This window comes from Lissotriton helveticus, chromosome 7 (assembly GCF_964261635.1).
Source record: "Lissotriton helveticus chromosome 7, aLisHel1.1, whole genome shotgun sequence".
Classification (NCBI taxonomy): domain Eukaryota; kingdom Metazoa; phylum Chordata; class Amphibia; order Caudata; family Salamandridae; genus Lissotriton; species Lissotriton helveticus.
Window position 1 is genome coordinate 48,534,739 of NC_136068.1, and position 24,367 is coordinate 48,559,105.

A 24,367-nucleotide genomic window follows, 5' to 3' on the forward strand; every position below is an offset into this window, starting at 1 on the left:
GCAGAGTCAGTCCATTGCTCCAGACGTCGGCAAAAACATCTTCGGTAATAGAGAAGATCCCGCTTGAAGCGCCTTGGGGCAGCTCAAGCCACGCCCCCTTATGGTAATATTTGTGTCCCGACACTAGATTACCTTGAGGCTGGGGTCAAAGCATCTAGAAACTGGGATAAGAAATGCTTGCACCTGGACACAGCCATCAGGGGACTTGACGTTACACCATGCAAGGAACATTCTCAACATTAAGGCATCATGGGAATCCTAGATACAGAAAAGCCAGAGGAAAGGACGAAAATAGTATGTTTTGGATTGTGTTCCAGAAGGGTGGATTTCTATCAAAGTTAATTACTACTCTGTACAATATTGAAGGTGCAGTCTGAAGGAGAGCCCAAACAAACTAAGGTAGATCTCCATGAGTGAGCAGGCTTGAACATGAGATAGTGGCTACAAAAGGGCCAGTGAAAGTTAAGGAATCACTATTGCTGATGCCCAAAACACTGACACGAGGACCAGCAGAGGACACGCGTCACTCACTCGATGTTCGTAAGAGAATGCGCTGAATCAGGCAGAACTGAGGGTGAGTGACAACATCTATCTAGCGGCGCCAGTGTGCAGCAGGGTCACAAGAAATAGCCATGAAGAAGAGGGTAGAACTCATTGTACACATGTGCCCAGAGGTCATATAGTTGATGGCTACAGGCAGGATGATGAAAACTCAGCAGGCAAGACGCCCCAATCCTTGTAAGTGCCAGACAATCAGGGCTATCCTTTGTGGCCTGCTTGGGTCATTCAGCTGGGGCAAAGCCGCCTGAGGTGATGTGCTACTGGGCACCCTCCACCTGTTAGGGATCATCTCTAACCTAACCCGACTGTTGTTGCTGCGGTCTCTAGTGAGTGCACATCCACAAACCCAGGCAGTCGCAATATTTGATGCAGTGGCATCTTTTATCAATAACACCATTCCCTTTCCGGGGGCATGTCCCAGACCTGCCGTCCATTCAACACCTTTCTAGACAAACTGTCCCTTCAATCATAATAACTGATGAGGTGAACTATTAATTGTATAACTAGAAGTGCATTAGTGTTATCTTCCTGTGGAGTGTGAACCATCACCTTCTTATTACTTCCATTGTCTCTAGTGACTTCTTTGTACTCTGCCAAAGGGAGCATAAGCTAATGATGCTGTGTCTTTCACTATTTGGGGCTGTTATATTGTTAAGCAAATTATGCAATACAAAACCTAATATAACTAGAATTAACATATTCAGCTATTCTATGCTTCCCTCTTCTTTATAACGTCAATACCAGAATTAATATTGATTGCCTCACCTGTATTCATCTCTGTCCCCCAGAATCGACTGGAAGGCTTTTATGCGGCAATGGTTGTGAAGAATGAAAACACCTCTTTGGAAAGATGCCGGTCTCTGATTAAGGACCTCTTCACCACCCTTGAGAAGAATGTGACCAGTGGTGTTTATTTCAGACCTGATGGGTACAAGACATACATTTGTGACAGAGACAAAGTTGTGAAACAGTTCCAGGAAATTCCGAACAAAGGTGTAAAGGTGAGATGCGTCCTCAATGAATGTTGATATCATTGTTCTTGTATAAGAATCAGTTTACCGTAGTAGCAAGTACTGACCTCAGAGCTGAATATTATATTCTACAGCCATGGGAGAGCTTGTGCTGTGGGCCTTTTCTTCCCGCCGCACAAGCTGCCATTGAAAAGTTGATGTTTCTGACCGCCCCTAGGGCGGTCACATTCAAATTCTGTGGTCGGAACAACCAACCTTTGTGTCTGCCCGATATCATAATGAGCCCCTATGTTGTTACTGAACATTTCACTTAACTCTAATGTTACCTTAACCTTTGTTTTTTTCAGTGAATTTCCAGTTTTTTTTAACTTAATTTAATATTTAATAACAATTCGTAAATCCAACCCAAAGCTGTGCATAGCATGCAGTAGACCCCATGCTGCACACAGTTGTGTGTGGCAGGGAGTTGGCCACAGGCTCTATCCCTGGATACATGGGCCAATTTGTTAAGTGGAGAGGGGCCGATTTTCCCCATTTCAAGCATTTTAAAGCCCTGGGGACCCTATCCCCCCAGGACTGTTCTTTTTATAAAAACGGAGTGGGGGCTGTGCGGTCCCCCCTTCCCGAGTTATCAGGCCCTGGGGACCACATCTCCCCGGGCCGAATCTCATGTAAAGGGGATGGGGTCACACTTCCCTACTCTATGAGCGTATTATGGCCCTAGGAAACCCATCCCCCTCGGCTGTTTATTTTTTATTTTAAAGGGGAGTGAAGATGTACAACCCCCCCCCCCCCCTTTCCAGGTGTATTATTGTTTTGGGAACCCCGTCCCTCATAGCCATATATATTTTAAAGGAGAGTGGAGTCTCGCAGCCCCCCTCCTCAAGCCTCATTGAGTCCTGGGGACCCCATCACAGGGAACCTATTTATTTTAAAGTGTAGGAGGGCCATGTGGACTCCTCTTTTAGTCTTATTAGGCCCTGGCCCCCAGGGCTGCTTTTCTTTTTTCAGGGGAGGGCGGCCTTGTGACCCCCATCACCTTGATGGGGGACCACAATAATTAAAGGTACATTCATTTATTGGGAGTTGCCGGGGGAACCTAGGGTCCCCGCGGCTCCTCGCATGTTGCAGGAGCCAGCATTGCTCCCGGCCGCAGAAAGCAGCTATTTATGCTGCTCCCTCCATGGGAGCAATATCTTGCTCTACTTTCCTATCTGTGTCACTGCATTTTAAAGGCTCGAGGAGCCCCCCCCCCCCTTAAAATAGACTGTGGGTATCGGAGGATGGGGTCCCCAGGGCCTAATATGGCCATGGGAGGTGGGCTGTGCACCTGTCTCCCCATTTATTTATTTATTTATGTGGTTTATGGAGCGCAAACTTGACCCGTTAGGGTATCAGAGCGCTTTACAGGAAAACAGTCATGTACAGAGTAGGCATAGCATCATCCAGTTACGGATCAAATGAAGGAGGGCAGGCAGAGTGCAGGGTACATGAGGGAGAAAGGGCATGTATTTACAGAATAAATATCCAAATACTCAAGATGAGATAACATATTTACAGATTACGTTAACCAACGTTCGCGACAAGGCCCCAGGTTTCTGATGGGGTGAGCTAGCTAATCTGAAGGGAGGCAATAGATGGCTATAGATTAATGCCGCGGTGGTGGTAGAGATAAAGTTTAAACGAGATATTTGCTCATGAGGAATGTTTTGGCATCCTTTTTGGAGCGAGTCAGAGAGGGTATTCTTCTGATCTCCGGTGGGAGAGAGTTCCATATTCTTGGAGCAGCCCTTGGAGAAAGCCCGGTTGTAGTTTTTTTTTTCCGAAAGCGTGTAGGTTGGAGCAGGAGGTCTCTGGCAGATTGGGAGTTTCTGATTCCTCAGGAAATCACAAGTTTCTGCCTCAATTATGCAGGGGAGTTAGAATATAAGGCCTTGTGCGTGATGCATGCTACTTTGAGCTGTATTCTTGGCTCCAGGGGAAGCCAGTCGAGAGCTTTCAAGTGCGGGGAAATATGGTCGTATTTAATTGTGCAGGTGAGTAGTCTGGCGGCCGCATTTAGGGAGGCTTTTAGAGGTGCAAGGGAGATCTTGGTTAGACCCGAGAGGGTAGAACAGCCATATTCCAGTCTAGAGATCACAAGTGCTTGGACTTCCATTTTTAGGTCGAGAGTATCGAGGAAGGGTTTCAGTTTCCTAAGATAGCTCAGGTGGAATCGGTCAGATTTGGCCATTGAATTGATGTGCTCCCGCATGTTCAGATTGCTGTCGATGGTGATTCCCAGGGATTTGGCCGAGTCCACGATGGTTGGTGGGCAATTCAAGGCTGTGATAGCCTTAATCCATGATTGAATCTCAGGGTTGGTGTTAGTCGGGGCGATCAGGAGAAATTCAGTTTTCTTTGCGTTGAGTTTGAGTTGATTGGATGCGAGCCATTGGACAGTGAGTTTCAAGGCTTCGTTCAGGGAGAGGATCTCTTCGATAGATGAGGTTTTGATGTAGATCTGAGTGTCATCAGCGTACATATGATAGGAGATGTTAGCAGTGTGTAGTACTTCGGTAAGCGGTTCCAGGTAAAGATTGAGGAGGGTGGGGGAAAGTGTTGATCCTTGAGGTACTCCATTCGTGACAGGGGATGGTGCCGATAGGTTGCTGTTGACAAGGAATCTCTGGGACCGGTTATGGAGGAAGGATTTGAACCACTCTAGAACAGTGCCATCCAAACCCATCCTGAATTTGAAGCGCTCGAGTAGTTTTTCATGTTTGACCATGTCGAAGGCCGAGGATAGGTTCAGGAGACAGGTTTTGCCTTGGTCAAGGGCTTGGAGAGCATCATTAATGATGTGGAGCATAGTGGTTTTGGTGCTGTGCCCTGGTCTAAATCCAGATTGGAAGTCATCAAGCAGGTGGAAGTTGTTGATGTGTTGACTTAGCTGCTGCTGTACACATTTCTCCATCACTTTGGGTAAGGGGGGATATTGGAGATGGGTCTGAGGTTGTCAGGGGATCCTGAATCCGGTGACGGCTTTTTCAGAATTGGGAGGACTTGGCCGGCTTTTAGAGAGTCGGGCATCGTTCCTTGCGTGAGAGAGGCATTCATTATTGTAGTCCAGCTAGGAATAATGGATTGGGCGACGGCAGCTAGGCAGTTGGAAGGAAGCGGGTCATTAAAATGGTTATTAGGGTTTAGGGAAGATATGATTTTGGACACTGAGTCGTCGCCGAGTTTGAAGTCAGTCCAGTGAGCATGGTTTTTGGGTGAAGCCTGTGGGGCGACGTGTCTGGAGGATGTGGGTCGAGAGGTGTTTGGGGGTATGTGATGGAGTTGAGCTCATTTTCGAGGGCTGAGATTTTGGCAGCGAGGATGGAGGAGAATTCCTCTGAGGATATAAGAGACTTGGGAGCTTCTTTTGAAGTTTTGGACAATTTGTTAGATTGGTGTTTGACCAGTTCAAAGAGCTTTTGGGGTCTGTTCTTGGCCTTCTCTAGTGCAGTTCTGAAGAAGTCTTTTTTGGACTTGAGTATGTTCCTGTTGTAGGCATTTCTGGCCTGGCGGAGGAGTTTTAGATGGGCGGCAGAGGGGTGCTGCCTCCAGGATCCTTCAGCTTTTCGGAGGACTCTCCTCTCTTTGTTAAGGGAGCCCGTGAACCAGGGGTTTCTGTCTTTGATTTGGGTTCTTTTCAACTTTAGTGGGGCTAGATCATCCAAGATGTTTGAGATAGACGCAGAATAGTGATCATTGAGGCCACTGACTGTTGTGCTATGCGGGGAGGTCGGATTTGCAGGGAGCCTCGAGTTCTCTGTGGTCCAGGTTCCTAGTGTCTCTAATCCAGCGTTTAGGAATCACCGGTTGCGATGCCCTAGTCTTGTGGGTGGCAGGTAGGAGAAAGGTGATGGTATGGTGGTCAGACCAGTCGCATGGGTCTCTAGAGATGAGCTTGACTGTTGATTCTTTGGAGATAATCCAGTCAAGGGTGGCCCCTTTTGAATGAGTTGGTAGTGAGCAGGCTTGGGTCAGGGCTTGATCGGCCAGGAGGTCCTTGATGGTGATGACATGTGAATCCTTTGGATCGTTCCAGTGCAAGTTAAAGTCACCAAGGAAAATATCATTGGCAATATTGGGACTCTTAGCTGTGATGATTTCCATGAGGTGGTCGGTGAAGGAGTCATTCATGCCTGGGGGGTGGCAAAAGATGTGCAGGTTGCACAGTAGGGTAGAGTCGCTATGAATAGCGAGGGTGAGGTATTCACAAGATTAAGTGGTGTCCGCCAGAAGTTCCGTGACCAGAAGGTTAGAGCGGTAGATGCAGGCAATGCCTCCTTCTTTCTTGTCAGATTGTCTGTCTAGCCTAGCGATGTTGTAGTTAGGAGGGACTAGGAGGACCAGGTATGGAGGTGAGGAATTCATTGAGCCATGATTCGGTAAGGATCGCTAAGTCGAGATTTTTGAAGAGGATGAGATCAGCAATATAAGCGGCATGCTTAGCTGCTGACTGGCAATTAATTAAAAGACCAGATAGAGTGGAATTGGAAGGAGGATCCGGAATCTGGGCAGACAGGTGAACAGGCGCTAGATTACTCTTGACCACCATTCTGTTACGGAGGGTAGCTGGTCTGTTGGGGTTGACCATGCAGATGGCGTGTTCGGCACTTGCGTCTAAAGGATGAGGGATAGCTGGGGTAGAGTTGTAGTCTCGGAGGCTGGCAAGGATTTCCATTTCAGTGAGATTTAGTTGACTTGGAGTGACAAGGGTGGAGTTGTAGGATAGGACAAGAGTACGGATTTCTTCCTCTGATAGGTGGTGTGGGTGCTTGTGGGGGCGAAGATGTCTCAAGGATAGCGGAAGAGGTTGTTTAGTGATCTCTGTCAAGTGTGGGTAGGTGGCGTTTGGCAGGGTCATGAGGTTGGTAAGGGAGAGTTCAGCGAGGTGGATGAGGTTCATTAGCTCCAGTATGGAAATATGAATGCTCTGGGTAAGTTTGGTAGCTCTGGTGTGCAGAGAATCGATGTCCCTATAAGAAGGAGGTGCTGGAGGGCAGGGGGGCAATGGTTCAGGGGCAGTTCTGACATTGTGAATAGGTGAAAGGGGGGAAGGACTAGTATGGCCTATATTGTAAGCCATAGGATCTATGTTGGAGCCCCTTTGCGGGTTAGATTGAGGGCAGGAAGGGCAAGCAGCACTTGTATTGTAAGTCTTAGTGGGCGTAACGGTGACATAGTCTACTTGGGGAGCTAGTAGAGAGGGGGCCAAAAGTTTAGGGGTGATTCTGTTGGCGAGGCCGGGAGATGTGCTGGAATGTTTCGGGTGATCAATTATGGGAGACCCAGGGGGGTTAGAGGGTGGCTGGCCATGCTGGATGTGCCGAGTGAGGACTCAACAGTGTGGGAAAGGTAAGCGCGACCTGTATCGTAGTTCAAAGAGGGCGCACCGGTGACATGGTGTTCGAGGCATGTGGGCTGCTAAATTCATATCTTTTGCATAGATCGCCGCCTAGTGTTGTGTCCGGATGATCGCACATTGTTGTCCTGGAAGAGTCTTCGAAGTATCCTGAGATAGGTGGCTCCTCCCCTGGACTACAGTGCGCATGGGCATCGGCTCCATCCCCAGATTGTTTTTTTCCGCCATTGGGTTCGGATGCGGTCTCGACGTCTCTCTGTCGGAACCGAGAAAAAACTTACTAATTTAAGGCCAAAAGGCCTTCGTTACGTCGGTATTGTTTGCGCAGGGTCTCGAGTTTCTTCCGTCTCTTTGAGTCGGACTCTGCGGAGTCGTATTTACTCTTCGGACATCGAGGCCTTCTCATCGCAGCAAGACTACGACTTTTCAACATGGAGCGGAGCCTGTTTAAATGCTGTCCCGTCTGTGGGTCCAAATACCCACATATCGACGTGCACCCAGTCTGTAATAAATGCCTCTCGCCCGACCATAACGAGGAGAACTGCATGGCCTGCTCCAAGTTCAGGTCAAAGAAGACGCTCAAGCTTCGGCGCGCGGTGCGCCTTGAGGCCCAGCGAGCGGCCCCAGCCCCCGACAACATCTTCGACGACCAGGAGGATGAGAGCCTACGCCATCATCTTCAAATCTCACCACCCGCGTCGGAGGTCGGAGCCGATCCCGAAGAGGGTGACGGAGTCTTGGACCAAGACCTTGAATACGTCGAGGAGGTAGGGGACGACGAAGAAGTTTATGGGGCCGCGGAAGATAGCTCAGGGGATGAGCTATGCCCCGACAGTTACGTGGATGAGGCTCAGGTCACGGGATCGCCACTCGGCCTTACCCAAGACCCGGCACCGCAAGCCACGGCCCCGCCTTATGGCCCGGCCACGGACATACCTGCGGCGGCTACGAAGCCCGTATCGAAACCGAAACTGAAACATTCGGTATCCACGGCACCTAAAATGGCCGACGCCAAATCGAAACCGAAACTACCGGATTCGAGTGCACCTAAGATGGCGGACGTGCCATCCAAGACACAGAAGCCTGCTACATCATCGGCTCCGTTGACCTCCGGGCCACAGAAGTCGAAGAAGACTGTCGACTCGACAGTGCCGAAGTCATCGGCGGGGGATGCGTCCTCCAAGAAGGCAGCAAAGTCCACTAAGGTCGTCGACAAACATCCGGCGCCGACAGGGGCACCGTTGGAGGGACGCATGGTCGACGCGGAGTCTACAAAGTCCCTCGCATCCAAGAGCGGAAGCTCTACTCATAAGTCCAAAGACTCAGTGTCTAAAGCGGCATCGGCGTCTAAGCCTCCTAAGGAACCACAGAACGTCGGTGGCCAAGGACCATTGGCGGCCTCCTCATCGGCGCCGGGTGCCTTACTGAGTGGCGCATCTCACATCGTATCTTCGCTACAAAGAATTCGTGAGAAGGCCATGGCACCGTCGACTCCCGCGCCGGCGCCGCAGAAGACGATAGACGTACCTGCGAAGCCTGCTGCCAAGCTTCTCTACATTCTGCCACCGAAGGAGGCACCCAAAGCCTTTGCACCAAGAACGGCGCCAAAGACATCGGGATCTTCAACGTCGGGTGTAATATTAAGTCGACATCATGACTCAGGAGACGAATCTGAGCGCTATATCGACGCGGACACGGGCAAGTTGACCCTTCATAAGAGGAAAATCACTTCCCAACCGGTGGATTCCTATGCAATTCCACTAAAGAAGAAGAGGCTTGCACTGGACAGTCCTGCCCTAGTTGAACCTCTCCTGCCTCCACCTAGGAGGAGCCCTACACCTTCCCCCGACCACTCTGGGGGAGAGGAGGGGGAACAAGATGACCAGTACAATTTCCCCATCAATGACCCTCATGCACAACAGGATGCGTATGATGACACAAGTGACCAGGGACACCAGCAAGTGGGGCAAGACCCACAGCTTTTCAGTGCACGTGCTTCCCCAACAGAGGATGCTGCGGGATTTCATGCACTGATTGAACGGGCAGCTGCTAATCATGACGTGGACATGCATGCAGACCCAGTGGAGGAAGATTTTCTATTTGACACTTTTTCTCTCTCTGAAAGAACAGTCAAAACACTTCCTATGCTCAAGGGTGTCCTTAAACATGCTGCGGAGATCTTTAAGGAGCCTACCAGAGCGAGAGTGGTCAACCCACACATCGAGAAGAAATACAGGCCAGCACCTGCGGACCCAGCATATATTCGGGGACAGTTGCCTCTTGACTCTCTTGTTGTCGCAAATGCCCGCAAACGAGCGAACTCACAGACGACGGGTGAAGCTCCTCCCCCAGACAAGGAGTCGAAAGTGCTTGAGGCAGGGGGCAAGAGAGTAGCTGCGCAAGCTGCCAATTTCTGGCGTATAGCGAACACACAGGCGCTATTGGCACGTTATGACAGGGCGCATTACGACACCCTAGAGCAACTTGTTCAACACATGCCTGCGCAGTTTCAGGAGGGTACCAAACTGCTCATAGAAGAGGGAAAACTCATCTCCAACGCTGCTATAAAGTGTGCACTTGATGCAGCAGACACAGCAGCTAGGGCTATTAACACTAGCGTTATGCTGAGGCGACAAGCGTGGCTACGCATATCAGGGTTTAAACCAGACATTCAAACCACCATACTTAACCAGCCCGTCAATCCTGATAGATTGTTTGGTCCTGATGTTGACACCACCCTCAAAGATTAAGAAAGACAATGAAACAGCAAAGTCTATGGGGGCCCTTCAGTCACAACAATTTCGGGGGAACACTTTTCGTCGCTCAGGTGCACGTGGTGTTACCCGAGGACAGATGGGTCAACAATCACAATTCACTAAAGGTGGAGCACAGTCCTCGTACCCCAAGCAGAATAAAGGGGGTTATCGAGGAAACAGCACCAGGGGACGTGGCAGAGGAAACAACAACTCCCGTTCCTCTGCCCCAAACAAACAGTGACTCTCTGTCACTGCCCCCCGACCATGTAACACCTGTCGGGGGGAGACTCCAGCAGTTCCTGCCAGTCTGGACAAACATCACCACAGACAGGTGGGTAAGACAACTTATCCAGTACGGTTATTGTCTAGAGTTAACGTCCACTCCACCCAACATTCCACCAAGGCAACGTCCTATGTCCGCAGAGCACTTGCACTTATTGCAGCAAGAAGTAGTGGTGATGCTGCAAAAAGGCGCAATCGAGCTCGTGCCTGTGGAGGAGGAAGGCACAGGAGTCTATTCCCTGTACTTCCTTATTCCAAAGAAGGACGGATCCCTCAGACCCATTCTGGATCTACGCCCCCTCAACCTGTATATACTGTCAGAACATTTCCATATGCTTACCCTGCAACAGAGTCTTCCCTTGCTCAATCAAGGGGACTTCCTAGCAACCTTAGACCTCAAGGATGCTTATTTCCACATTCCACTACACCCGTCCCACAGAAAGTATCTCAGGTTCACCATCCAAGGCAGGCATTATCAGTTCAAAGTCCTACCCTTCGGAGTTACCACCGCCCCCAGAGTGTTTACCAAGTGTCTGGCGACGGTAGCGGCGCACCTCAGGAGGCAGAACATACATGTCTACCCCTACCTAGACGACTGGCTCGTTCAAGCAAAGTCGGCACAACAGTGCGCCGCGGACATGTCAACCACCATCCACCTCCTTCACAGTCTGGGCTTCTCCTTGAACTACCCGAAGTCGCACCTTCAGCCAGCGCATGTGCGGCAGTTTCTGGGTGCGACAATAAATACCCTGACTGCCATGGCTCAACCAAACAAAGTCAGGATAGACAGCATCCAGTCTCTGATCCAAAAGTTCAGACCGCAACACTCGCTTCCAGCGAGAGTGTTCATGCAGTTGATAGGCATGATGGCCTCCTGCATCTTCATAGTCCCGCACGCACGATTGCATATGCGTCCGCTCCAAGAATGTTTAGCAAATCAGTGGACACAGGCTCGGGGACAAATGACGGACCTAGTGTTGGTAACCGGTCGGGCATACAACTCTCTGCATTGGTGGAATCCACACAACCTTTGCAAGGGCCGACCGTTCCAGGAGCCTGTGCCACAGATTATCCTGACAACGGACGCATCTCTCCAGGGGTGGGGAGCTCATGTGCTCAATTACACGGTGCAGGGACTATGGACGATGCAGCAACAGAAGATGCACATCAACTATCTAGAACTGATGGCAATCTTCATGGCGCTCAAGTCCTTCAATGTACATCTGTGCAACAAGGTAGTGTTAGTCCGGACGGACAACATGACAGCGATGTACTACATTCAAAAACAGGGAGGCACCCACTCCCCACAGCTGTCTCATCTGGCTCAGAGCATGTGGAAGTGGGCCATTCAGAGGAACATTTTCCTCATGGCAGAGCACCTCCCGGGAAAGGACAATCAGATGGCGGATCTGCTCAGCAGATACAGCCATCAGATGCACGAGTGGGAGTTACATCCATCAGTACTCCACCCGTACTTCCAGCAGTGGGGTCATCCAGAGATAGACCTGTTTGCCACAAGGGAAAACGCAAAATGCCAACACTTTGCCGCCAGGTTCCCTCACCCACAGTCGCAGGGGAATGCGATATGGATGAACTGGTCAGGCAGATTTGCGTACGCTTTTCCCCCAGCACCTCTCATACCGCTGGTGGCAAGAAAGCTAAGGCAGCACTCATTGACACTCATCCTAGTTGCTCCAACGTGGGCACGCCAACCATGGTACACCACGTTTCTGGAACTCTCAGTGGTACCGCATCAAAGGCTGCGCCTAACACCCAGGCTCTTGACGCAGAACCATGGCGACATTCAGCACCCAGATCCGCAACAGCTCAACCTGGCGATCTGGCTCCTGAAGTCCTAGAGTTTGGCTACCTTCACTTACCTCCAGAATGCATGGACATCATCAAAGAGGCAAGGAAACCCACTACTAGAGCATGCTATGCTGCAAAATGGAAGCGTTTCGTCATTCACTGTACAGCCAATAACATAAACCCGCTGGATGCATCTATTCCTAACATCATTTGCTATCTATTGCATCTTTACAAATGCAATCTAGCGTACACTTCCATTCGGATCCATCTATCCGCCATTGCAGCTTATCTTCAAAACAGGCAGCATCTCTCTGTCTTCAGGGTGCCTGCCATTAAAGCCTTCCTATAGGGTCTGAAACGAGTCATTCCCCCAAGAACACCGCCAGCTCCGGTCTGGAACCTCAATGTGGTCCTCACCAGACTGATGGGCCCACCTTTTGAGCCACTGCACTCATGTGAACTCCAGTTCCTAACATGGAAAGTGGCTTTTCTTATTGCTATCACGTCACTGAGACGCGTCAGTGAGCTGCAAGCGCTCACGATCCAAGAGCCATTCATACAAATTCATCCAAATAGGGTGGTGCTACGCACTAACCCCAAATTCCTTCCGAAGGTGGTGTCACAGTTTCATCTAAACCAAACTATTGACCTGCCCGCATTCTTTCAAAACCCACAAACTGTAGCGGAAAGAATGCTCCATACATTAGACGTTAGGAGGGCATTGATGTACTATATTGACAGAACACAACACTTTAGGAAAACAAAACAACTTTTTGTTGCCTTCTCACCACAGCACAAAGGCAACCCTATTTCCAAAGCAGGAATAGCCAGGTGGATTGTTAAGTGCATTCAAATCTGTTATCAAAAAGCAAAGCGTACTTTAACAATACCCCCAAGAGCGCACTCCACACGCAAATTGGGGGCATCCATGGCTTTCCTGGGGAACATTCCTTTGGAAGACATTTGCAGAGCAGCCACATGGGTTACACCACATACCTTTACAAAACACTACTGTGTTGATGTGCATTCCAAGCAGCAAGCTGCTGTAGGACAGGCTGTTCTCAAGACACTCTTTCAGGTTTCTGCAGCTGGCACGGGCAACCGCCGCTAATGGAGGGACTGCTATGTATTCTATGCAAAAGATATGAATTTAGCAGCCCACATGCCTCGAACTGAATATGCTACTTACCAGTATGCATCTGTTCTTGGCATGTAGGGCTGCTAACATTCATATCGCCCACCCTCCTCCCCGGTGCCTGTCGCAGCTGCAGATATACTCTTGCATTCAATCATTAGCATGGACATCCTTTACACTTTTCACTCCATCTCTGCCACAATGGCTAAAAACAATCTGGGGATGGAGCCGATGCCCATGCGCACTGTAGTCCAGGGGAGGAGCCACCTATCTCAGGATACTTCGAAGACTCTTCCAGGACAACAATGTGCGATCATCCGGACCCAACACTAGGCGGCGATCTATGCAAAAGATATGAATGTTAGCAGCCCTACATGCCAAGAACAGATGCATACTGGTAAGTAGCATATTCACTACTTGGGAAGCTAGTAGGGAGGGGGCCAAGGGTCTAAAAGTGATTCTGTTGACAGGACCGGGAGACTTGCTAGAGAGGTTAGAGTGACCAGTGTTGCAAGATCTTAGAGAGGTTTATGGGTAGTTAGCCTCGATGGGTGGGCTGGATGAGGGCTCATCAGGACGGGGTTAATTACCCTGCTAGTATTGAGCACGTGCTTTCTGAGGAGGGTAAAAAGGTATGCAAATTTATTCAGGTTTTTGGGCGAGGCTTGGTTAAAAACGATGCCGTTTTTATAGAGAGTGATGGTGAGGTCAGCTCGCAGCATTGGGGAGGGTGCTATAGTTAGTTTAGTGCCGTACGGAATGTTCTTAGTAGCATGTACATTGCAGTGGTGAGCAAAGGTTTTGCGCCAGGCAGATGTTCTTTTAGAATAGAAGATGAGGTCACTCATGACTGTGACATTGTCAGTGATGTAATGTAGGTCAGAGATCAGTGTCTCAGGGTATCTTTTCAGGGTGGAGTGCTTGAAGGATTTTGTGGCGGTTTTGGAAAGGTTTGGGGGGTAGACTAGAGTGTATGAATTTTCCCCCATAGCGGACAGGCCAGGCCTTGCCATGTTGGCTCCGATGGACTGCTCGAGCACCAATAGGGGTAGGTATGCAGCAAGGGTGGTTGCCCACTGTGTGGGAGCCAGAGTTATACTGTGATAGTGCCACAGGGGAGCGCACTATTAGTATAGGAGTCTGGTTGGCAGCTCTAGAGAGAATAGCTGGCGAGGGTGCGGATAGGTGGTTGGCAGCTCTTGAGAGATAGCTGGTGAGGGTGAGGATAAAGAAAAACCAAAGGTGGTGATGGACGGAGCGTTGACAATACAAACACTCACCCCCAGTCAACTGATCTGGGTTTAATCCATCACCGTTCTTTAGCTCACTCCTCCACCCCAGTTCAGTAATGGCCATATGCAAATCAGTCTGACCCAGTGCCTCACGGGAACAGTCCAGCCCGAACTGCCAAGCCATGTCTTCCCTGGACCGGAATCAAGCTTCCCAGGACCGGTTACTGGCATTACAGCCGTCTTCAGCCGAACTTGCTTGACTCCTGTGGCAAAGTGAGCAAGGGACTCACGTCTAAGCATACCCTGCCAACTCAGCCGAACAAAGAAAAACCAAAGGTGGTGATGGACGGAGCGTTGACAATACAAACACTCACCCTCAGTCAACTGATCTGGGTTTAATCCATCACCGTTCTTTAGCTCACTCCGCCACCCCAGTTCAGACACACCTATATGCAAATCAGTCTGACCATGTGCCTCATGGGAACAGTCCAGCCCGAACTGCCAAGCCATGTCTTGCCTGGACCGGAATCAAGCTTCCCAGGACCGGTTGGGGAGGGTGAGGATAATCACTTTGTATTAGGAGCTCAATCATTTCATGGGCAGGCAATGTAGGATGAGTGGAGTGTCTTCATATCATCGTCATTTTAGGGTCAGGCAAAATGCGGTCTGCTGGTGAAATGGTTACTGTGTAGGTAATTACAGAAACTCGCAGCTCAGAAGGTTTATGAGCAGTCTGATTACGAAGCACTGCCTTCATAGCTTATGTGATGTTCCTTTGACCCAACAAGAGGGAGCAATGTCCCCGAAGTTTACCGGGGGTCACCATTTTAGGATCAGGCAGCCTTCTGTCCCTGCAATTATTCCTATTTCAAAGTATGCACAGCTCATAGCCTGACGCCTTCTTGTTTTTGAAGTTCAGAGGTGGGGCTTAGATAAATAGAGTAGCGCAGGTTTTCGGGACCGGGTGGCGCCATGGAGAGCACAACTGAGGCCATCCTCCAGTCCTGTGAGCACCCGCACAACAAGGGCTGATCACCAGTCCTGGGAGCAGCGCAGGACCCAGGCATATTAATTAAATTGTGCCACCAGGGACCTGTGGCTGAAAGCTGGTTGGGAAGGGGACCGCTGCAAGGTGAAATATACTTGTTCGAGGCATATGAGCTGTAGATCATATACTTGTGCATAGATAGCCATCTGGTGTTGGCTCGGATGTTTGCACTTTGTTTTGTCTTGGAAGAAGATTACTTCGAACCTGCATAATTGTGCCACATGGAACATAAATTAGCAGAACCACTAACAGGATAACATTTAAACCAAATTAAAGGAAAGTGGTGAGAACACAGCAAATATTTAAACAAAATCAGCATAAATTCAGCTTTAATCCCTGAAAATCTTATACTTTATACATTTAATGTTACTGACATTTTTCACCTTAATACATGTCACAATGTGCTTTTTGCGCAAATTGCGGTTTACTGTACCTCTGGAGAGTCCCCAGTAAAGTCTCCTGTAGTCTTCTTAAGCTGTAATGACTAAACCCATTGATGAGGACTGCTAGACCTGGAAGCACCAAGACTTCTATTAAAGAGCTGAGCAGCGAGTTGGTGGTTACATGAGAGGAAGGTGAAGTTAAGGCTCGGGGCTTGGCTTCAGGTGGACAAAGCTCCTTAAACTTCTGTTGCATCTTCTAGATCTTCACAGGCAGATGCGCGCGCGCGCGCTTCATTTGCTAATTGTCTTGCCTCCAAGTTCCGGTGTGCGCGCGCGATCGCAGGGAGACTCTGTAACGTGAGACAAGTAACGGGATCTCACCTGTACGCCAAGCACGCAGCTATATTAATAGGATCTCATTTAACCCGTTGCATGCTGAGGACGGAACTGCTCCATCATCAGCTGCGGTGGCGCTGTGCTGATGACAGAGCGGTTCTGTCATGGCCCTGCGGCCGCGCCTGCGTGGCGCGGATTCCGCGCTTGCGCTGGGCGTTCTATTGAGCGGGCGGGGCCATGACGGAACCGCTCCGTCATCAGCACAGCTCAACCGCGGCTGGTGACGGAGCGGCTCCGTCACCAGCATGTGGCCGCCGTGCGGCCGCCCCGCCCCCTTAGCACTGCGGCGGAATAGCCACCGCAGTGAAGGGGTTAATGCACATCACTCGATTAAACATGCATGAGCGTTGTTTCACCTTTGGTTGTTTGAGTAATGTAAACTGGAGCTGAGCGCATGAAGTTCCAATTCAGTATCAAAGCACCTTTCCATGCCCCAGAAGCCTCTGTGCCACTCCTGGGGATATTGCGAATACCCCGCTTCACAAAGCGCCTCCATTCAAAGTATTGTTCATAATGTGTCAAGTGTCTGGAGCAGCTCTGGAAAATTACACGATGACTCAATTCCCATGAAAACAGTAATATCCTGTGACAGGGGCTGGAAAATGTGTTGATTATAGTGAAAAATCAGCCCCACTCTCTCTCAGCAATTGTATTCTGGCCTCATCTTTCACTGTCTTTGATGGGTACCATTTATTTGCAACATTATTTAGTAACGTGTTGATGCATGCTAATATTGCCCAAAGTAGTCATAGTGGAAAATCAGTGTAACCAGTTTCAATAAGATAATGGGAAGCATTGGCTAAGCCAGTAGATCTGAAATTGGTGGCCAGCTTTTTAGTTTTGTCGATATGCGACTTGTTTTTGCATGGTTTTTGTAAAACCTTATTGGTGTGGAAGCTGCAAGGCCCTCACCATTTTAACAAACATTTCCAAAAGAAAAAATTGTATTTTGGTCTCAAAAAGCACACACTGCCACAGTAGTTACTGCCACTGAACAAAACAACTTTGTGTGCTGATATGCTCATTGTTAAAGAGCAGAAGGCGGTCACTCACAGTGAAGCCAGCCGATACAGAGAGAGAGCCAGAGTTTTAATAAACACAAAAGGTCACGGTCAACGCCCGACCAAATTAGGGGCCCAATTATTAAAGAAAGTCTCAAAAGTGCACCCATGGTATATGTACTTGCATTAAGTGCATCTATATAGATTTTGTGAATTCCCAACAATTTACAGAAGTAGGACAAGAAATAGTACTGCTAGAAAATATTTGCGAACTGCATTTTAGCATGAGGAAATCTGCATGTGTAGATTCGCTCATGCAAAAATCTGATTGTTTGCACGTTCACTTTCCCTACAATCACTTTTTTCCCCATCTCTGGAAAGAAGGTTTATGTCTGCCATTGTCAGGAGGAAAGTTTCTAACATTTCTCAGTATGGGAAATGATTAGAGAAAAACTTTTGAAAACCCTTAAAACATGAAATTTAGTAGGTTTCCACTGACTCAAAAGGTCATTCTAAACCTGGAACTATTGCTTACCCCTACATTCAGCCCCAGTATGTAGATCTGCGGAAATGTGGCAACATAAGAGGGTTGAAAGTTTTCAAAGAGAGGCTATATCAGAGCTCTTATATAATGAGATTGCTACCATAATGTGTCACTGCACTACATGGCACCAAAGAGGCAGGTGGATTTTGTTACAGTACAAGTAGATTTATGAAGCCACCTGCCCCATGGACAAGTAGATATTAGATTAAATTCCACACTCCGGGTGCAGTACTAGATTTACCCACTAGTCGGTACTGCTGCACACTCCAGCGATGCCATGGTAGCCTCCTTGAGGTCATGGGCTGTGCCACCCACACGGGCTCTGTAGAGTCAAGGACAGCGGGTGGCACACAGTGCAGGCGTGCACTTGGGCCGAGGTCGAGCTTCTCACAGCTGTGGGCGGTTGCCGTAGCCTCTCATTGGCGGGCGGTTTGTATGGCAGAGTGTTCCTCGCCGAGCTGTAACACTATTCTCTGGGCAACATGCGGTGCTCAGTTGAACCGTCAGAGGATGCAAGTGTCCTCTGCACACGTGGAAGTGACAGACCTCGTTGCCAGTGTGAAGTCTTGTGGCAGAAGGTGCAGGCGCTTGAGGTATGGCGAGCAGTATATCAAATAACTGGACACAGACACCAAGCACTGGGTACTGCCGAGTGACTATGAGCGAATACAAAGCCTTAATTTATACCATTGTGCCATGCCCGTCCCTCAGGGTAGATGTGTGCAATATTGTAGGGTAGAGGCCGGGTGGCTCTCTACAGGGCCCACAACTTTATATTGGCGATGAGGTGGGTCTGACCCAACCTCTGCAGCATTCTTCCCATGTGGGTGTTCACCTCTCACTCCCAATTCTCACTCTGAGGGTTCCTGTCCTGGCCCAGGTTAGAGGACACCGCTGCCAGCATGGCATCCCTTCTGGCGAGGACAGCTGCAGGAACACCCTACGACACACCTGAGGACTGCAGAGCACTGTGCAGATGGAAACAGTTTGATTGCACGCAGGAGTAGTTGGTGCCACAAATCACGCTGGTGAGGAAACAGTGTGTGAGGGGAATCCACCACAAGAGCCTGGAGACCCACCAGGAATATGCAGGAGCATGCGGGGCAATCATATACTGACTCTGCTTCGGTGAAAGTCCTGGAAGCCTCTACAGTTCGTCCAGAGGACACACAGCACAGGGAAGACCGAGGAAGGCTGTCCCACCCTGTAAACTGCATCAAGCCAACTGCGCTTGAGTACCAAGACACTGTAGTAAGCTGTGCTACAACAAACTGCTTGAGTGCATACATCAGATTAGCCTACAGTCAGGGGAACAAGACGTGGGCAACGAACAAGAGACACATTATATTGGGAACAAAGAGTGAAACAATTGTGGACACAGACACCCAAAAGCAGCAACAAACAGAAGTGAAGAAGCGGCACAGGGGCTGAAAGACAGAGGTGCAGTGACGGGTGAGGCAGCGAGCACTGCTCACCCCTTCCTAGTGTCTAACCACCGTCCGCAGAGACACCTAAATGATCAGCAGGTCTGTGGGTGGGAGTCAACAGATGGAGAGACAAAACCAAAACTGAACAAAGCAACAGACTAGTCAGGTTACACCTCATTTGGTTACTCAAATGAAGTGTTAAGACTTTAACACAAATTCTCCTGCGCTGTAAAAAGATTCCAAACTTGATGAAAGCAAGAAGGTGCACCAAGAAAGCAGATTCAGTCCAATGTAATTCTTGAAGAAATTCTTGACCCTCTCTTCCCATTCCCGCACTGTTGAAAGAGTGTGGCACAGGCTTCGATTGGCTGCTCTGGGGAGTATTCAAGGGTGGCAGAGGGGCATGGATGTGGCAGCCGCCTTTCCTGCCGCTGGCATGACTTAGGGAGTTTCATTACCGGTGGGAGGATTCACTGGTGGATTCACAGTGTTGAAGTATGTCCAGCTACTGGTTGAGAGTGATACAATCATGCAGGTTGATCCCTGGGCACCGAAGCGATTTAAGGAGCCACCATCTTGACTCGTGGTGATGGCCCACCTCCCCCAGGCCATATTGTTATTAGAAAAGCAGAACTGTGTCATTTTGCTCTAATGAATGGGAATAGAAGTTTACTTTCCCTTTTCTTCTTCAATGTTTGGATAGCTAAGGAAAAATAATTTGCCACGTTTGTTTTGTTTTAGTCAATTCAATGCTTTTTCTATGAATTACTTTATCAGTGCTTGTACATTTGAGCAAAATAAGGATATAATTTCCATGAAATCTGATTTTTTTTGATAATTTACTGGTTCGGCGTACAATAACGTATTTAACCCAATGCGGAAAGTAAGATGCTAGATGAAGGTAACATTTATATAAATATATGTTCATGGGTTCATTTGCACTAGCCACATCTTTGGTACATTTGAGAAATTTGGACTTTGCAACATCTTGTATTTATGAACCCTTTGGAAGATTTAATACCCATGATTGGTGGTGCACTGGGTGTGTTTACATGATTTTTCTGTACAACCTCAATGCTATTTATTACTTTTATCGGATTCAAGCTACATTGATCTGCTGGTACTCATACACTGTCATGTTTGGCTTTGTACACAGGCTCAATTGGTCCTAGAAGAATTTCTGTCCAGTAAGAAAGGGGAATCTGAAACCATACTGCAAGCAGATGCAAACTTGACTGAAGCACAGAAAAAAGTTGCAGGTAATTTTACAAATTTTACAAAAAAAAAGTTGCAAGTAAGTTGTAAATAAATGTCAAGATAACTTTTTCTGCCCTCTTAGCAAGAATGATCCATTTTTGAAGCAGAGATCTAGTAAATTGTGCATCAAGGCCAATTAAACAAAGCAGCTTAGGATAGGCATTCTGCAGACTGTAGATTATATTACATTATCAGCAAATCAGACACGGTGGACTAATTTAAGACAAAATCCTAAACCTACTACCATTTTGATATTCACAGAAGGCACTTACTCATTTTGGTATTCACAGAAGACACTTACTCATTTCGGTATTCACATAAGTCATTTAGGAGTCCTAACTTTACTACTCGTGAACTGAGAAAAATCCTAACTTTAAGACATTTGGTATTCACTGAAGGCATTTAGGAGTCTTAAAGTTAGGACTCCTAACTTTAGGACCCCTAAATGACTTCTGTGAATACCGAAATGAGTAAGTGTCTTCTGTGAATACCAAAATGAGTAAGTGCCTTCTGTGAATACCAAAATGAGTACTCTCACCCGGCCCCACGCCTCTTACCTACACAGGCCGCCGCTGTACAGGAATAGAGACAATTGCTTAAGGATATTGATTGATCCTTGAACATCTGGAAGGATAGGGTGTCCAAAATGCCACAACAAATTTAATAGAATAATACAAAGTGTGTCCAAAGGGCGCAAGGCCAGCGAAATAACTTTGAGATACCCAGAACATCAATGTATTCTGTATAATGTATTCGCTGGGGGCTCAAATCCTTGCAGCTATAGAGAGATCAAGACTGGCCCTGGAAAATACAATAGACACAGTCTCAACAGATGTGAACCTCCTGAGAGTTAAACTTTGTATGGACAGTGACGTATTGCAGGAGAATGAGAGGATAAAATAAGACCTGTGAACAGAGGTATCAGACCTTAAAACAGTCAGATCATTGTGAGACCTTGCTTTTCTACTGGAACATTGGTTGGAGAGTGCTGAGGCAGGTCACAATGACACTACATCATTTGCTGGAGAAATGGATTTCATAGACTCTTAAACCCAAGGGTGCATTGGGCAGCTTTGTCTTGGAGAGGGCCATGGAGCTCCTCTGCCTCGTGGCACTCCTTTAAGGGCCATGATAACCAAAAAGATCAACTTCCAAGATTGAGACATTAACCTTCAGCATGACAGGACCCGAAATATGTGGATCCGACAATTAAATATTTGCAGACTATACGTGCAAATACAAAAATTTGCAGAAACTTATGGCCATGACATACATAAAGTAATAGTAAAAATGAAGTAGATCATTCTGTTTTTAGCAAAACTGCATGTGATTCATGATGACAAACCATACTTTTTAACTAGCCATGAGAGGTTCAGGGATTGGGTCATGATTGGGAAAGGGCTATGCTTACATTCCCACCCAGTACAGTAAGCGGCTGCCCCTGTGGGGGTTGCCAGAGAAGAGCTTGCACCATGAGAATGCCCCAAGAGAGATGTTTAAGATAGCTAACTCTCTGTTAAAAGCCCCCGACCCGCCATCACCACCACTCTGTACGGAGGAGGCTGACGCTCACTGCAACAACCTGGCAAATTTGTTCGCTGAAAAAATTCAAAAGATCCTCCTGTCCCTTCCTCCTCTATCTTTGGAAGAACTTATCCTTCCTCTGCCAGATGATACTGATATCATTTTGCCTTGCCTTTCTCTCTTTTCCCCCCTCAGTACTGAATCTTTACCCTCGCTTTCCAACTCTGTAAAAAGCGGGTCTCCGCTAGACCCAGCCCCTATGAATATTCTAAAGCTGGTCTTGCCTAATATCAGTACACATATCATCCATCTAGTTAATACCTCGCTTGAATCAGGAAGGGTACCCCAAGACTGGAAACTGGCCATGGTTAGGGCCCTGTTAAAAAAGCCTCATCTCGACCCCCAGGACTTTTCCAACTATCGTCCCATTTCCCTGCTCCCTGCCATTAGTAAACTTGCCGAGAAATGGGTAAATAAACAACTAGCATCCTTTCTGGAGACCCATAATCTGCTCCATCCAACCCAAACCGGGTTCCGGAGAGGACAGGGAACGGAGACGGCACTGCTGAGGGTGGTAGAGGACTCCAGGAGGATTCTGGACGCAGGTGGCAGCGCGGCCATTATCCTCCTGGACCTCAGTGCCGCCTTCGAAACGGTGAATCACCGTGTCCGCCTGTCTCGTCTCAGAAAGCTGGGCGTCAAAGACAGGGCACTCATGTGGCTGGAGTCCTTTCTTGACGGTAGATCTTTTAAGGTCTTTTCAGAAAATAGTTGCTCTCCATCAATGCCATTACAGTGTGGGGTGCCACAGGGTTCCTCCCTTAGCCCCACACTGTTTAATGTTTATATGGCGCCCCTGGCAGAAGTAGTAGCTCCCTTCGGGATCCAACTGGTAAGCTATGCTGACGACACCCAGCTAGTTGTCTCTCTCAATCAGGTGGAATCCCCCCCTTCCAGGCTTTGCCGTTGCCTGGAGGCAGTAGCAAACTGGATGGACTTGTCCCACCTGAAATTGAATGGAGGAAAAACAGAGCTGATGCTCCTAGGAAAACGAGCCATATTTAACAACGTGATACATTGGCCCTCCTGTATGGGCCCAGGACCCACTCCAAAGACCGAGATAAAGAGTCTCGGGTTTTGGTTGGATGCAGAGCTGTCATTTAAGACCCAGGCAAGGAAGACAGTGGCCACCTGTTTCGGACTGCTGAAAACAATTCGGAAAATTCTTCCTCAGCTACCCGAAACAGCAAAGAAAACCATAGTCCAGTCTCTTATTTTATCTAGGCTGGATTATGGAAATGCGCTCTATCTTGGAGCCCCCGTGTCTGTTATCCGGCAACTTCAGGTTGTCCAGAATTCCGCAGCACGGCTACTCATGGGCACTAGCCATCGTACATCAGCCAGGCCCGCACTCTGCACCTTGCACTGGCTCCCCATAAAGGAGCGAATCCATTTTAAGACTCTCTGCACGGTCCATAAAACACTCTATGGGAGTGGCCCCCTCATCCTAGATGACATGATCAGACCATATAAATCCACCAGGAATCTTCGCTCGAACCAACAAAACCTGCTGATAGCTCCTAGGATCAGCAGAGCCCGCACAGGAGGTCGTCTGTTCTCGCACAATGCGGCTGGATTGTGGAATGCTCTCCCTCCACCTCTTCGCCAAGAGCCTAACCTTCTTGTCTTCCGGAAAAAGCTAAAAACTCTTCTGTTTCCAAAAACCAGATAATACAGATCTGCATTTTTAACTCATCTCTGTCTGGTCAGTCTTAAGCGCTGGGATGCTCCCGAGTGGCCACGCGCTATAGAAGAACCTAATAATAATAATAATAATAATAATAATAATGAGAAGAAAATCTAGTGCCACGAAGAACGCATAGAGCCTTATTAGAGTAAAAATGCAAAGAGGATGGCACAACTGATTTTGAGGAACGTGCCCAGACAGGGCTATGGAACTTGAGATTGGAGATGACTTTTAGGTGGATTTGGAGTCATCAACAGAATAAGGACAACTGGTGAACTGAGTGTTTTTATGAAATACATTTCATATGTAGTGTTGCTAAATGAGGGACCCAGAGGGATAATTTAGTTTTATTGAGCAGAGCAAGGTATACACATAAAAACACTTCAGTAAAGAAATGTTATCAAAAATTCATAATGTACACCTTCTTGTCCATAGAGCAGTATCCTTCTATTAAATATTCATCAATAAAAAGCGTCTCAATTCAAATCACATATCTATACTACTATTATAAAGGAAGAACTTTGAACCTTTGAGGCGGGTAAACTCGGGAACCACAGCGCCAATCCACACACCCGATACATCGTTGAAATTGTCAGGGTGTGCAGATGGACATAGGCTATATAAATTAAAAATATATACGTTATTTAAAAAATGTATGAGAAAAAAAAGTTGTCCCATGGAAGTAGTGCCGGCCGCGACGTGCGTGCTGACATCAGTGCTGTGCCTCTGCGCCGTAATTATTAATGACGTGTTGTTGGTTCCTGCAGAGACCGGGAGCTCCGTTTGAATGTATGCAGTACTCATGGCGCAAGAAGAAATGTGTAGGACACGTTAATGATTTGTAGATCCAGTCATCTAACCACTGATTGCTCTTACCTGACCCAACACTACAAGAA

At 48.1% G+C, this 24,367-nt stretch overlaps 1 protein-coding gene across 2 annotated transcripts in view; it reads left to right on the forward strand.

The window, feature by feature from the left end:
• LOC144767993 (guanylate-binding protein 1-like) overlaps nt 1–24,367 on the forward strand; it is a 185,075-nt gene that overhangs the window by 86,322 nt on the left and 74,386 nt on the right. For both annotated transcript variants that reach the window (XM_078651384.1, XM_078651383.1), the window contains exons 8-9: nt 1,350–1,562; nt 20,100–20,202. In XM_078651384.1, coding sequence (XP_078507510.1) covers nt 1,350–1,562; nt 20,100–20,202 — 316 coding nt within the window. The remainder of the gene's footprint in view (nt 1–1,349; nt 1,563–20,099; nt 20,203–24,367) is intronic.